The following is a 16790-nucleotide window of genomic DNA, read 5'->3' as shown; positions in this document are numbered from 1 at the left end:
AAAAAAACCTTGAAAGTACAGCCTCTATTGACCATGGGCCAGCAGCTTATACAAATACAATCACAACGAAGTAGAATCAACAAATCAGGGAAATTCTGGCACTGAACACGTTAATGGTAGATATTGCTTATTTGTAAATTACATTTAAGGGCTTCAAAATGAGAAAGCTAAAAAGGGAAATGATTTTCTAACTTAATTTGTTAAATCACTCGCTCCTTAACTGTGATATTGTACAAATCTGCTTTCAAAGGTCTTTATGACAAAACTGATACCTGCATTTTCTTCACTGTCAGTGCCAATCGCTTTAACCATATTATTTCCGCGTACATGTCAGAGTGGATCTATAAATTCCTCTAAGAGATTCACGGATTTTCAAGTAATACATTTAGAGTCAACATTCATTTTTGAGGCTCAACAAGATTCTCTCAATGGGGCTGACAGTACCTTAAATGCCACCTGGATGAGTTCTTCTGTATTGGCAGGATTACACAGGACAGCCAGACCAATCACATATTCCCTGAAGTCTATGCTGCCATCATGATTCTGTGAAGGGATGGGGAGAATTCAATTATGAGGCCCAACAGTCAAATTGCTGTTAACAAGAAAATGTTGGGTGACATTATGATTCAGTTACGCCGCAGCTCAGCAACAACTTCATGCACTGTGGTTGTGTGGAAGAAAAGTTTACATTGTGGTGCAACTACAGGCTAATAACCCATCGATCTGTAGAAGTGGAAGCAACGGACAGAAGTTGAAGGGAAGCAGATTTTGACTCTATATAAGAAGAAACTTCTAACAATTAAAACTAACCAAAAAATGGAACCCACTGCCTTAAGAGATAGTGCATTCTTTCTCCATTGAAGTCTTTTAAGCTAAGATTAAATGACTGCTTCTTGGAGCTGGGATAGAGGGCGGATTCTTAGACATGTATGGGTTTGGTTAGATGGCATCTGAGGTCCCTTTCAACTCTGAAGTACTCAAATTCTCTGAAAGGCCAGGAGACCCAGTTATATTTGCTAATTACCTTGCCACAGATACCATGAGCATTCAGCTTTCACTGGGGTTGTAGGAGTTAAGGCAGGAATAAAGATGATGATGAGAAAGAATGAAAAGAAAAAAAAAAGATCACAATAAAGCAACTGAATACCATTGAGACAAATACTATGAGTTATAAATTCAAAGTTCTGTGAGAATCCTCATGGCAACAAACTCTGAGATGAATTCCTAGATAAACCATCAACTAGTACCAGCAAAGCTAGTAAGACGTTTGACAAATTATCACATAAGACTTGTCATCAGTGAAATGCAGGTCTTCAGTTCTGACTAAAATTTTAATTCTATCATAAATGATACTTCTACTCTCTCAAATCAGCCTAACACAGAACCATGGGTGAGGAATCTGTGGCCAACCTTCACAAACAAATCCCCTTAATAAAAGGATGTGTTGTGTAAAACTTGGATTCAGTCAAAAAGCCATGCCCAAGGACCTAGAAGGCCATATCTGGCCTTCAGGCCACAGGTTCCCCAACCCTGCACAGAGCCTTCCCTTTAAACAGCCATACCTAAGGAGAAAATGGAAGTACTTTTTAATCTTTCATTTCCACTACAAAAATTAAAGAAGAGAGAGGTATAGATATATACCTAAGCATCTAAGCATATGGATATATCTTTAATTCAACTCCCTCATTTAAACAGAGAAAAAACTGAAGCTCAGAAAAGTAACTCACACATAGTCACATAACAAGGCATAGCCCAGACTTCATCCTATGAGATTTGTGAGCATAGATATGGATTGTTTCATGCATTATTATTCCAAAGAGCCTAAAGAAAGGACAATTAACACCTTACCATCACCCACAAATGCTAGTTCTTCCCATTCCTAATACTTTCTCTTGACCTTGCCACTCTCTGAAGGCATCATTGTATATTCTCCTTTTCTATTCAATACTAAACTTCTAAAAAGCATAGTTAATACTTGCTGCTTCCACTTTACCTCCCACTCACTCCTTACCTCTTGCAATCTGGCTGACAACCTGCCAGTCAACTGAAACTGGCATCTTGAAGGTCAACAAAAGAAATCTCAATTGCTCAGTCAATGATGGCCTTTTCCCAGTACTGAACCATCCTGACTTTTCAGTAGCATTCAACATTGATAACTAATCCTTCCCTCCTGGACACCATTCCACTTTGGTGGCTACTGTAAAAATGTCCTTTCTCAGTTCCCCTACCTATCCAACTACTCCTTCTTGGTCTCTTTTGATGGTTCTGTGATCTCTGACCCCTAAGTATAGCTGTCTGTCAAGCTATCAGTGAAAGCAGACCAGTAAGATCTTGGATGCTCAACGTATTAAAAGTAAAGAAGAGCTTAAATAGAAATAGTATTAAAGGTGAGGTTTGAAGCCAGGTCCCCTGACTTTAGAGTCAATGTTCTTCCCACTGTACCACGTGGTCTTCTCTCTTCATAAATGAGGAAACCGAGGCTCAAACGGTCTTGCCTAGAGACTCAAGAAGCAGTAAGGAGCAGAAATAAGTTTCAAATCCAGTTGTGCGGGAGCCATTCTACTCAGGTCTAATGGATAAGATGTGACTGTAAAGTAATGAGAGTCACTTTCCTGCAGTTTGTGCAAACAATTTTATTACTTTAGAGTTATGTCTCATAAAGGTGACTCACTAAATCAGATTTATGAGATTCTTGAGGGACGTTGTATGTTACTGAGATCAGAGCTATATGCATGTACATAATTAACACCGTTTGATAATGGTAGTAGTGGTAGGTACAGGTGTCAAATGTCATCCTTGATTTCAAAAGTAATTTCTGTTAACCAATTAAAGGCTATAGCAGGTATGTCATTATTAGTAGTAACATTATCACCACACAGTTGTTTCTTTTGACTGAGATTCCAAGAATGAAGAGGGTCTCTTTTACCTCACTATTCCAATCTAACCCTGTCTATCCATCTATCCACAAATGAAGTAATGTACAACAAATGTGCAAAAAGGTCTTAAACAGCATTCTAATATGTGATTTTACAAGATAGCTAACTTATTGTGGTCTGGGATTGGGTTTGCAAAGTACTTAACCACTCTGTGCCTCTGTTTCCTCACCTGTAAAATTAATAGCTTGGATTTGATGACCTCTAAGACTCCTTCTAGCTCTAGACCTACAACCTAAGAAGTGTGGAGTCTTAAAGACAAAACTTGTGGTCAAATCAAAGCTAAAAGGGGCAGCTAGGTGGAGCAGTGGAGAGAGCACCAAGGCTGGAGGCAGGAAATCCTCAAATTTGGCCTCAGATACTTAACTACTGTGTTACCCTGGAAGAGTCACTTAACCTGTTTGCCTCAGTTTCCTCACCTGTAAAGTAGGAATAACAATAGCACCTGTTTCCCAGGGTTGTTGGGCAGCTAGGTGGCACAGTGGATAGAATAACAGCCTTGGAGTCAGGATTGAAATCCACCCTTGGACACTTACCTAGCCATATGACCCTGGGCAAGTCACTTAATCCTGTTTGCCTCAGTTTCCTCATCTGTAAAAATGAGCTGGAGAAGGAAATGGCCACCTACTGTAGTATCTTTGCCAAGAAAACCCCAAATGGGGTCCCAAAAAGTCAGACACAACTGAAAAATGATGGCAAAGAACAAATGAAATAAAAATTGTAAATGCTTAGCATAGTGCCTGGCACATAGGAAGCGCAATATAAAATAAATGTTGATTACTATTATTATGTTGTTGTTGTTTCATGAAAGAAAGGCATATCCGTGGTGATTTTTCTTTATTACTTTCCCCCTGATTATCCTATGGTGTCAATTTCTTTTTATTTCTTCCTCCCTTCTCTTAGAAAATGAAGAAGCTTGGCCTCAGTATCAACTATGATACACAGGGCATCATCACAAGACAGCTTTACACGAAAGCCCTAGATTTATTTCAAACACTGCTTTACATTCCATTCAACTTATAATTCTGCCTTCAGTTTGTGAAGAACAAAAGAATTTTCCTTGCTCCAAGGCAAGGCAAGACATGACAGGAGCTGGCTAACATCAACTAGGCAAGCCTGATTTTGCATGAAGTGCTCGTAAGAGGGATTCTTCTGATTCATTAAGGCAGCCAAGAACATTCTGAACCAAAGATACACCCTTTCAGTTCTTGTTCTTTCTGACCCCTTAAAAATAAACAGAACAACAAAACAATCTAACTTTTTACATTTGCTCTGCTTGAGACTAAAGGTAAAGAATATGAGACCTGCAAACAAAGAAATCCTCTACTAAAATGAAATAGCATCTTCACATATGATGGCTTATCCTTTTATTTCTGAGACTTTTAAATTGCTGTACAATTTGAAACACTGGCTTGCTAGAATACTGTTTTCATTACTTAAGAGAAATTTTAGAATATAGTAGAACCACCAGACACGAAATCAAGGAGAAAAAATAGAACTCTATTTTTATTTTTAAAGGTGGAGAAAGGGGTGAGAGGAGAGGAAAATTGGCTATTTTATTGATTTATTCCAGGATTTTTTTGATTTTACTTTTACTAAGTATTTTCTACTGCTAAGAATTCATTTACCAAATCCAAGCTGAGAACAGGAAATTATTACAGATTTTTAAAAGTCTATTCCCTTCAAGATTTTTGTACCTGGTCTTTCACCTAGAGAAACATATACATACAATTTCAAATAAGCAAAACATTTATTATACAGATAATATACAAACTACTCTATATATTTTGCATCAAAATATGCTTTAATGAAGCAACAAAGACCTGTACAAGATTTCAGAAACTGCAGAGTGGACAAACAGCAGCTGTAATGCCCCATCTCCAACAGACACACCTAGGCTTAGAGCAGTCCTATCCTCAAGGCAGGACTGTGTCTTCTCAGCATTTATTTCAGGAATACATAGTCAGTTCCAGCCATTCTTGAATATTTACTTGAACTAGTCCATCTCGATCTCCATCTAGTGACTTGAAGGCACGAAACATAGCATCTAGACGTACCAGGCAGCTAATGAAGTTGTTAAAATCCATGCTTCCATCTTCTTCAGTATATCTAAGGATAATCATTTGGTAAAGTTGCTCATTTAGCTGGAAGCCTGCTGCCTGAATAGCTTCCTTTAGCTGCATTCTCCCAAGAGAAGGGGCATGGTCAGTGTTATACTTCTTGTAAACACATTGCCATTTCTTGATGTTGTTCCACAGGTACTTAAATTCCTCAAATCCTAGTTTTCCTGTCGCATCACTATCCATGACAGCTACAATGCTCCGGCAAGTGTCAAGGCTAAAGCCTTCTGAATTCAGTTCTTTGTGCTTGGAAATAATCTTGTTGAGAATGTTCATTAGGTCAGTGGCACTCACTTCCATGTCATCTCCAGCCAGCTGATAAAAGATTTTACGAAATTGTCTAACTTCATCACTTTCACTGGCTTCAACATTTGCAAAGTGCTGGTAAGGGGGTGGTGGTTCCGGTGTATACTTAGCTGCTGCAGCCTCACTGATGAAGTTTACAATTCCCCCAACAATACCTCCAATATTTCCTCCTCCTCTTTGCCCTCCTCCACCAAAGAGGCCTCCAAGTGCTTCTCCAAGACCTCCTTTATCTGCCCCTTCCAGAAATGCCTTTGCAAGAAACATTCCGGCAGAGTAAGAAGAAAGTCGCAGAAGTTTCCGAGAGGAGACAAAAGCTGTAATGGAGTTTGAGCAGCACATGTAGAAAAACTAGTTCATCTGTACTTGCTTAGACTGAACCACACCCATTTATGTCTCATCCAGCCCTTGGGCTTAAGCTGCCTGAATTCCATGAGATCCTGGCACCTCCCCCACTTTATAAGGGTTCTAATAACAAACTTTTCTACCACTTCAGTGAAATCATGAAAACCACATCAATTTTTCATTACACTAACAAGAGTAATATGCAACTGCGAAGTAAGAAGTGTACTTTTATATGTTGTGTAATTCTCCCTATAGCACCCTCTCGATAACTTGAATACTTTTGCTGGGGGGAAATGTAAGACAATGGGAACAGGTTAGCTCAGAAGTCAGGGGATTTTTTTTCCAAATAATTATTTTACTGAACTATAGAATTCTAAAATCCTAGCAATTAGAAAAATCACCTAATTTATCTCCTTTTCTCTTGGCTGAACAAAGGTCAGTTGACCTTCTATTCAGAAGCCTGGGTCTAACACATTTTATACTTTTCAAAGTGAAAGGGGAAAACAGTGACCTGAGAAGCAAGACAATCTGCCTATGTCTGCCAATGTCTGCCATCATGAAAACATGTCTGTTCTGCTTTAAGAATGGCTCTTGACACTGAGAAGAATTCAAATTGACCTATCATTCCAAGCAAAAGAATTAAACTGTTTGAAAAGAGAGATATCCAAGTCATTCCTCTTCCCCAAATACCTGCATTCCTAAGTGGAATTTTGGTGCTGGGCCAGCTGACTTCTCTAGGCTTCAATAGTATGATGATACCAAGATTAAGATGAAAGAATTAAAAGTTTATAATGCAAAGCAATCTAATTCTCCTGAGCTCTGTTTCCTACAATTATATACAGTCATCATTGGTCCATACTGTCTCATTTTTAGATTAATTCCACATTGTCCCTACCTTTAGATGGTCTTCCTAGTCAGTGAAAGATGAATTTAAGGAATAAAATGATGTCTTAGAGACAACCACTGGATTTAGTGCATCTGGTTAATTCCTTATCTATATACCTCACACCCAGTGCTACTGTTGCACTGAATGTTTGGTTTTATTTCTCTTTTATACAATGGTATACTTTGGGATATTGAGACTAAAATGTCTTTCTTAGACACCAGAAAAAAAATGACAGTCATTTTTAAAGAATCACAAGATCCAGACCTCAGTCAGATTTATAATACTTAACACAACTCATAGTCCTATTTTAAAATATTCCTAGGAAGGGATATTACATGTGATCTCCTGATTAAGCCCAATTCTCAGCACATTTTAGTATGTTCTTCCTTTTATCTACCTAAAATATTCCTTTTCTTTTTCTTTTCTTTTTTCTTTTTTTTTTCTTTCTGCAATGCAATTGGAGTTAAGTGACTTGCAGGGTCACAGAGCTAATAAGTATCAAGTGTCTGAGGCCAGATTTAAACTCAGGTGCTCCTGACTCCAGGGCTTGGTGCTCTATCCACTGTGCCACCTAGCTGCCCGCCCCCTTTTTTAATAATTTATTTTAAATTTAAATACTAAAACTTAAATGCATGATAAGAAAAGAAAAAGAAGCATTGCCATGTGGACAGCAGACCATAAGAGAGAATTCAAAATATATAGCAATAAATTTCCACTTCAAGAAAGCCTATATAATAAATACTACAGTTCAGAGCTGTCCATCTTTTCTTTGCTTCCTTGTAAGTTTTCTTTTGTTCTCTGCTGTGCACTTTTTACTTCGTTCTTTTTTTCCCCTTCTCCCTCCCCAAGAAGGCTACAGTTAAGCATGAACCTAGATAGATAGAGAGAGATACAGACATAGATATAGAGACAGACAGACAAGCATGCATACATATACACATATATAATATACTTACATACATATACATATGCTTAGATATGTATAATTATGCTCATATGCAGACATATACACTCATATGCATCTATAGAATACAGTATTTGTTTGTCCTCTGTTTCTCTGAGGGTGAATAACATCATTGATAAATCCAAGTCTTTCCATATTTTTCTATATCTAAACTATTTTTTACTGAAATTAGGTTACTTTCTCCTCACCTGGCCTCCATAATCATAATTTTCTTATAAACCTTTTAGAGATCTGAAGGTGGTTATTAAATCATTCTTCTGGTTTTTGATCTTTAGGCTAATAAACACCAATGTCATTTATATATTCTTAAGGTCCTAATGATCACCTTCATCAGTTTTTGGTTGTATCTTTTACGCTAATTTCTCTACGTAGAACCTAAAATGGAAACTCACACTGGCTATAATTCTCTAAAATGGAGCTTGACTGATACCAAAAACAAAGGAATTATTCCTTCTGGCCATAGGTCCCCAAAGTGGCCCAGGGGGCACTGGAACAATGGGGGGGCAGTAGTAGCCTCAGGTTCAATTGGTGGGCATTGAATAAAAATAAGGGGGCAGTAGAAGCATAAGGAAAGAAGAAAAGCTAAGAAAACTTTGAAAAACCATTTGTACATGTTTCATCTGTTGTATACCAGAATTATAGTCATAGTGATTATATTATTTTAAATAAATAAATAAACAAAATGCGAGTTATAACCAATCAATGGTCAAGTCCACCAACAGATCTTAACAAGCAAGTGTTGGCAGGTGAGCATGTCACCATTGTCAGGAAGTCCAGCATGCATGGGCAGGAATATGTGTGTGTAATGACTTGTTTGTAATACAATACTATATGTTTACATGATGCAGTATTGCATAACCTAAATTTCAATGCAGGGAGAAAAAACCCACAAATTTATAATAAACTATTAAAACTCAAGATGTTATTTTTTCCAAAAATAGTTATATTTTTCTGAAATGATGTAAATTTTTTAAAAACTGAAAGAGTTAAAGTAAATTGGGGGGGTGGTTAGTAATGTTTTTTAAAAGGGGGAGGCAGCCCAAATAAGTTTGGGAACCTCTTCTTTCGGCTATTAAAGGATATAATCCTTTCAATTTCCAGTACAGAACCACATTAACTTTTTTTATGGTTTTACGTTTATTTTAAACTTAGATACAAAATAAGAAAAGAAAAAAAAAATTGCCATGTACGCAGCAGAACATGAGAAGATTCAATATAAAACAATAAATTTCCATTTCAGTAAAACTTGGATAATAAATACTATACATTGTTTTCAAAGCTGTCCCATTTTCCTTTCTTTCTCATGGATATTCTTTTGTTCTCAGCTACGCACTTTTTACTTTTTCCCCTCTCCCCACCCAAGAAGGATACAATTACGCAAGCACAAATATATAGACATAGATATGTATGTATGTATGTATATGTGTATATGTACATGTGTATAGGCATATGTGTGTATAGATATAGGTACACAGATAGCTAGCTATAGATGTATATAGACATACACATATACATGCATATATATGTAAGACCACACTATGCTTATTTCCGCTTGTCATTTGCTCTCTGAAGGTAGATAGCATCTCCCCTCATGAGTCCAAGTCTTTCCATGTCTTTTTTAATCAACCAGCTCATCATTTCCTATACCGCAGCAATTTTCTAATCCAATCATATTCTGAGAGACTGTCTATGAAAGTTTTCTTTCCCAATTTTCTACATTCCTTTTATTCTTGGCTTCATAAGTTTTATTTATACAAGAAAAATTTAATTTAAAATAATCAAAATTATCCATTTTACACTTCAACAATGTAATCACCTTATAATATTGTTTAAGGTCTGATACTGCTAAATATGCTTCCTTTATATCTTATTTTCCCCTGGTTTCTCTGAAGTTCCTGACCTTTTGTTCTTCCAAAGGAACTTTATTATTTTTTTCCTAACTTAGTAAGATAATTTTTAGTAATTTAATTTGTATGATATTACATAAATAGATTAGTTATGTAAAATTATCATTTTTAAATTATATTGACTTTACTTACCTATAAACAATAAATATTACTTCAATTATTGAGATCTGACTTTATTTGTATAAAAAGTGTTTTATGTTTATTCTCATATAGTTCCAGTGTCTGTTTTGGCAGGTAAAATCTCAGGTATTTTATACTGTCTAGTTATTTTAAGTGGTCTAAAAAAATATTGAATAATATTGTTGACAGATACTGTAGTTTCTCTATTTTTCTCTTTCAATTAAATCATTTTAGCTTTAACTTTGAGATCACGATTACTTCCACTGTTTTTTTTTCTGCATAATAAATTCTACTCCTGCCCTTTATTTTATCTTTGTATCTATCTCTCATTTTCATAGCATTTTCTGAAAGCAATATTGTTGAATTCAAATTTTTAATCTGCTATCAATTTCCATTTTATGGGTAAAACTCGACCTATTCACTTTCTAAGCTATAATTACTTATTTATTTTCCTCCTTCTTATTTTTCCTCACTATTCTAATCACCCTATTCCTATCCCTCCCCACTCTTCTGCTTTGCTTCTACTTGCTACCTTGTCCTCCTATTCCTTAACCTACCCACCCCCTCCAAGAGTCCTTCCCTTATCCTCTCTTCCAATCCTATTCCCTTGCCCTCTTATTTCTTTCTAAATTTCAAAGACTTTTATGCCCTTCTAGATATATGTGTTGTTCCCTCTCTAACCCATTCCCAATGAGAGTAAAGTTTCAGCACCACCTGCCCTCCCCTCTACCAGTTTCTCCTGCTAGTATCTCATTTGTATGAGGTAATTGCTCCTTTTTATCTCTCCCTACAATTTTTTTTAGAATTACTCCATCATATTCAGCTCAGCCCAAGACTTTCTTTAAAACTACCCTAGTAAAAATGACAAGATAAAAAAATTATAATATTTTCACATATAAGAAGTAAACAATTTGACCTTATTGAATCCCTTATAATTGGTCCTTAATGTTTACCTTATACTTCTCCTGGATGTTATACATTAAATTTTCCCTTAAGTTCTGCTATTTTTGTCACAAATACCTGAAAGTCTTTCAGGTCATTAAATATCCATTTTTTTTTCATTCAGAATTATACTTAACTTTGCTGGGTAAGTTACCCTTGGTCACAACCCCAGATCTTTTGCTCTATGAAATTAATATTCCAAGCCCTATGGTCCTTCAATGCAGTAGCTGTTAGGTCTTCTGTAATCTTTAGTAGCTACACAATATTTATTTTTTTCTTGTTGTTTCCAATAACTTCTCTTTAACTAGGGAGCTTTGAAACTTGGCTATTATATTCCTGTAAGTTTTCCTCCTGGAATCTCTTTTAGGTGATGATTGGTGGATTTTTTTCTATTTCTGTTTTGCTTTTTTTGTTTTAGAGCTTCAGGGCAATTTTCCTTGATAATTTCTTATAATGTTATATCAAGATTCTTTTTTTTGCATAATTTTCAGGTACCCCAACTATTCTCATGTTATTTCTCCTCAATGTTTTCCAGATCAGTTGTTTTTTTTTTCTGATGAAACGTTTCACATTCTCCTCTTTTTCATTCTTTTTTATTTTGTTTTATTATTTATTTCTTGGTGTCTTAGAACATCATTAGCTTTTTTTTGCACAATTCTAGTTTTCAAGGAATTAATTTCTTTCTTAAGTTTTTGATTCTCCATTTCAAGTTGGCTGACTTTCTTTTCATAATTTTCTTGATTTTCTTGGAGTGATCTTATTTTTTTTCTAATTTTTCTATGATCTCCCTTAATTGATTTTTAAAGTCCTTTTAAAGTACCAATTGATTTAACCATATTATTTTAAAGTGCTTCCAAGAACTCTTTTTGTGACATTTTTCATTTAAACTCCATTATCGTCCTCTGAATATGAACCCAGATCATCTTTATCCCTGTACTAGCTATCTATGGTTGGGTTCTTTCTCCTTTGTGTACTGATTTTTTTTTCTCCTTTTATTTTGTTTTTCGAAGCATCAGTGTAATCAGGTTCTAGTCCTAGATGTTTCAAGCCTCAGGTCTTTCTTACCGTCATTTTCTGAGGTCTGTCCTGGTGCTCAACGTTGGGCTCTCCTCTCTACTCTTAAGACATGGCCAGAGCCCCTGGTCATGCTGTAACAAAAATAATCTTACTCTTTGCAGTCCCTTGGGTGGCTTCAAACTACAGCTGATTTTTTCTGTCCTGGACCTGAAACCAGGTACTCTGCTCTCCTGAAAGTGCCCACAGCTAGCAGGGTCGTCACCCCTCTGTTACTTCACTCACCAGGTGAGTACTAGCTCCTTCTCCCCTACAGCTGCAGCCCAGCTCGGGACACGTCTGGTCAGCACAGCTGTGCTTGGTGATCCTCAAAGTGAAAAATCCTTCAGTATTCTCCTACTAAGCCATCAGACCCACCCACTCTCCTTAAGAAGAAAATTTCTAAGACGGAGACTGCCTCCCAAGCCTGGTTGCCTCCACGGCTTATTGTTTGTTGATTCTAAAGAGTTGGCCTGGAGGAATTTGCACTTCACTCAGGCTGCACCTCTGCCCCTGGAAGTTAGGTCTTTCCTGGGGTCTTCTTAGGTTGTCTTTGGAGAACAACTGCTTTACCCTAAATTTTCTTTATTTCTGCTGCTCTACATTCCATCAGAGGCAATGTTCTGTCTTTTTTCTGTGGAGGAAATTTTGAGAGCCAAAAGTTTTCTGATTTACTCCACCACCTTCTGCAAATCTTCTACATACACTTTTTTTTTTAAACTGAAAACTGTAGCTCCATTGAACCAGGCTTTATTTTTTATTTTATTTATTTATTTTTTTTGCTAGTTGTAAGCAGGAGTGGTAATATTGTTGGCAAGGCCAGTTGGGCAATTTTTTTTTCTCACCACAATAGGGCCCATATCTTTTAACACTGTTTAATTAGGAGTTTGAGTGAAGTCCCTTTTTTCCCCATTGTTTCATTAGTAGGTACTCTAACTGAATTGCCACAGTGTCACAGAATATCCATGTCTGAAAGAGGGAGGCAGCCAATCTTGTTCAAAGCGCCAAAGAATCTCTACAATCCTTTTGAAATGATGAAGCCCATTATATTATTGGGTTGAAAGGGGTGGGAGAAATGAAATGAGGGTAGGGGTTCCCCCTCAGAAATGTTTTCCAGACCCAGACCAGGAGGACCTAGTACTTCCCCTATTACCTGCTCCTAGAGAAAGGTGGAGAAGAACAAAAAGATGCAGGGACTTTCATAAAATGCCTGGCCACCATGAGTGTCCTCCTTTGGTCTCACTCAAGAAAAGGTAGAGATTTTCAATCAGTCTGAGTTAAGAAAACTTCTAGTTCAGTAGTAACCATAAAGGCCCTGGCTTCCCACTCTTCCTCCCAGAAGAAGACTGGAGAAAGGGATATATGAATCTTTTATAGAGCTTGTCCACTACTGCTAATGGTGACCAAACTACCTCAGAATCTCTGAAGCATAATTGCCTGCCAGAAAGTATAGAAATGCAAAGTAGATTGAGTCAAAGAAACTTCTTCCAGATCCATTGTTCATTCCAGTCCTGTGGGGAGAAAACTGGAAAAGGGAAGGAGACTTCTGGGATGGAGAAGCTGATATCCAAATCTCTGAGTTCTTATTCTCTGCAGTCTTAGACCAGGAAAGTTGGAGCTGGGGTTTTCTGGAGAGGATAAGATCATTACAATCCTGTTGCCTTGACACTAGTTGGAGAGGAAAACCTAACTCAATAGAAAAAACAAACAGTGACTCATTCAAGATAACACATGCTCAAGGGCTAATTTATAATATGCAAAACAATGAAAATGCTGTGGGAGTTCAGATATAGCAGAGGGGTTTGACTTTATGACAGGAGAGAGAAAAAGAAAGCAGGGTGGGATGTATATTGGTTCAGTCCCTCTTTGGGGCACCTGAGAAGACTGGGTACCATGGCCCTGAGAAGCTGGCAGGTACACAAGGTCGAGGCAAGTGACCTTCTCAGAAAAGCCATAGCAGAGACACCATCAAGATCACTTATGCAGCTGCTGCCAGGCCTGCTGAGCTGCAGAACTCACAGAGGAACAGGGGCAGGAAGGGCCTGATGGCATGTGGGGCCAGGTGCCTCAGAGTTCCAAAGATGAAAGGTAGACAAATAAGCAGGCCACACCACCCCACCAGGCACCCCCCAACCCCCACCTTGGTATCCTACAGCTCTCCACAATCACTTTTAAAGAGGTGTGAAATAAATCACACATAAAGCAACCTAATTTTTGTAATTTAAAAATTCAAATGTTAACCTATACTGAGTAGAAATCACCATAGGCACAGCTCTTACCTTTTTTTTTCCTGATGAGACCATCAATAACTGCTTGTGTAATTGGTCTGGGAAAGTTCTCTGTTACTTATTGATAATAGATCCTTAAAAACCAAGGTTGGGAGGGCTGGTATATCTGGTATGTGAATTAATCCCAATAGGAAAGATATTTATTCTAAAACATAAACTACCGACAGTGTAACATAGAATAATATTTCCATCTTTATCAGATATTTCTCTTCTTACTATAAATATACTAGTATTAAAAAAAAAAACTTTGCTTGACTACATGATCCCTTCAAGCTATTATCCTCTTTCTCTCTACTGAAACAACTGGTTGCTGAAAGAACTGGCAGATTTAATTGCTAAGCCACTATCAGATATTTGGAAGATCACAGAAAAGAGAAGGGCTACTAACATCTTGATTTTTTTAAAAGGGAATAGAACTGAGTCTGCACAGACTATAAGTCAATTAATGTGACTTGGATTCCTGGAAAAATTCTAGGACAGATGATTGAAGAGATGGCTGAACATTTGAAGAGGGATCTATTGATCATAAAGAGGCAAGAGGTAAGAATAGATCATACCACATTAAACTTCCTTTTATTTTTTTGTGGGGGACGGGGGCGGTGCAGAGAGACAGAATCACTAAACTAGTAGACATGCTGTGGTCATAGTTTACCTAGACATTAGCAAAACTTCTGATAAAGGTATTTCATATTATTCTCGTGGAGAAGATGGAGAGATGTGGATTAGATGATAGTACAATTAGATGGTTTCAGAGCTGGTTTGGCTGGTTGAATGGCTGCAATGAAAGAGCAGTTCTTAAATGGTTCAATGCTAATGTGGAAGTAAGTCTCCAGTGCAGTGTTTCAAGGAAGTCATGTGACTGTGTGCTGCTTGATATTTTTATCAATGACTTGGATAAAATCAAGGATGGCATGCTCATCAAATTCTTAGACAGCACAAAACTCAGAGAGAGAGAGCTAATACACTGGATGACAGAGTCAGGATCCAAAAAAAGACCCTGACAGGTTAGAGTATTGTCCTGAATCTGGTAAAATGAAAGTCAATAAAGAATAAATGTAAAGTCTTACATGTGGTAGCAAAAAATTAACTTCATAAATACATGATGTCAGAGGCATGATTACATAGTTACATAGCTCTGGAACAATTCTACGTAAGGTTCATTTATGGTACACAGCAAATCATAGCTTTTCTCTGGTAAGGACAACACCAATTATGCCACATCTAGCATAGGTTTTATGTAAAAAATCACTTCTTAACTACAGAGACTAAGTGGGACTGGAATTAGGATTAATTATTTCTGCACAAGTCACTAGCTGTTACAATACAGATTTCAGATGAATGGGTAACCTACAAAAAGAAAGATTTCACAGTTCATTTCCTATCACCTATACTTCTAACAGGAAAGAGCAAGTAAGGAAGTTTATCATTACTGGCCCTCATACTTTACACTCTAACTGAAAACATGAACTGAGAGGATAGGAAGAACTAATGAAGAGTCACAGGCATACCAAATAATGTGAAAAGGTAATGTAAGACCTAACAAGAACCGTAATTTGAAAAAACTAGATCTCTAAGACTGCTTAAAGTACATGCAAAATTTTGTGTCTGAGATTTTCCTATTTGCTATTTAAATCTGAAAAAGCAATAATGCTGAAAAGGACTCTATAGCTGTGATAAAGTCAGAATTAGGGAAAAATCAGCAATTTAAAAATATTTTTCATTACATTCCTAGATTTTTTTGCCTATTACTACATAAAAGCATTAAATATAGTGGGTTTTTATTTTTTTCTACTCTCTAAAAATCTAGAAAATTACCCTCTCGTGTTCCTATGAGCACTATGAATCATTCTTTGGAAGTTGAATGAAATAATAGAGGAAAGAACAGGATGATAAAACATATATCGTACAGGAATTAGACTAAAGCTCAAGGTGATACTTTTCAATTTACCCATAAAGCATATCCTAAACTAATTATAGTTATACACCAGTAGCATAACATATTGATTCCAAATTCTATTTTGTATAATTACATGAGATTCACCTTTTAGGTACCTTGAGGACTCTGTGCACATTCAGTCAGTTAAAAACCATTTACTGGGTACTTACTAAGTGCCAAGCACTGTGCTAAGCACTGGAGACACAAAGAAAGTAAAAACAAACAAAACAGCCCCTGACCTCAAGGACTTTACATTCAAATGAGAGAGACAAACATAAGCACAACTAGATAAATACACACAGGTCTTCACATATAAAGTCAATACACACATATAATGATGTCATAGGATCATATTATGAAAATTACATATGATATAATATATATGATTGTTTGAAGGAATACATGTAGGTAACATGTATTTGAGATGAAGGAAAAGGTATAGAAGTGGTCCTGCCTACCCCATATTAATCCCCAAACATACCTCACATATTTATGTGATCTTCTAGATGTGTGTGAAATAAAGAGGCAATGAAAATCAAGATTAAAAAGGAAGAAAGTGAAGAAAAAAGCTTTTAGGAATGGTTTGTATCTATTCACAAATGGAGCATTAGAATTATAGTAGTCAAGAAAATAATTCTGCCCTTTGATTTCCCTCTTCCCACCACTTCCAAGCACCAATCTAACCTGCCATGTTACTCTGAAAAAAAGTGCAGTTATTAAACTCTTCCTGTCTTTATCCCATCAAACTTTTTCAAAGTCATTCCATAACTGATTAAGTGAAGGAATTATCATGCAGGTGGGTGTGTGTACAGGGTGTGTCAATGTCTCTTAATTGAGCTATACAGCCCTTCAAAACAGAGAAAATTTCACATGTACAAACATGCAGGTCTATTAAAAACAAGCCAAGTGAGTCACTCATGCCCCTTCAGAAAATGTTTCCTCTACTTGCCATAACAGCTTAGCTCAAGAGTAAACTGCTTCAGCTCTGACTCA

The 16790-nt window shown here is 36.7% G+C and overlaps 2 protein-coding genes across 2 annotated transcripts in view; both read right to left on the bottom strand.

Annotated features, from left to right (window-relative positions):
• LPCAT2 (lysophosphatidylcholine acyltransferase 2) overlaps positions 1-16790 on the bottom strand; it is an 81301-nt gene that overhangs the window by 11224 nt on the left and 53287 nt on the right. The window contains exon 12 of the mRNA XM_036752920.1: positions 445-543. Coding sequence (XP_036608815.1) covers positions 445-543 — 99 coding nt within the window. The remainder of the gene's footprint in view (positions 1-444; positions 544-16790) is intronic.
• Positions 4852-5623, bottom strand: CAPNS2 (calpain small subunit 2). Its single transcript, XM_036752921.1, has one exon. It carries the CDS (start codon positions 5621-5623, stop codon positions 4883-4885), a length of 741 nt encoding a protein of 246 aa, XP_036608816.1. The 3' UTR covers positions 4852-4882.

Source organism: Trichosurus vulpecula, chromosome 3 (genome assembly GCF_011100635.1).
Source record: "Trichosurus vulpecula isolate mTriVul1 chromosome 3, mTriVul1.pri, whole genome shotgun sequence".
NCBI classification, from domain to species: domain Eukaryota; kingdom Metazoa; phylum Chordata; class Mammalia; order Diprotodontia; family Phalangeridae; genus Trichosurus; species Trichosurus vulpecula.
The sequence above is the reverse complement of the archived record's forward strand: the minus strand, read 5'-3'. Positions and strand labels throughout refer to the sequence as shown.

What these genes read in the sequence shown, in the direction of transcription:
- CAPNS2 (XM_036752921.1), bottom strand. Translation starts at nt 5,623, where the DNA reads ATGTTTCTTGCAAAGGCATTTCTGGAAGGGGCAGATAAAGGAGGTCTT.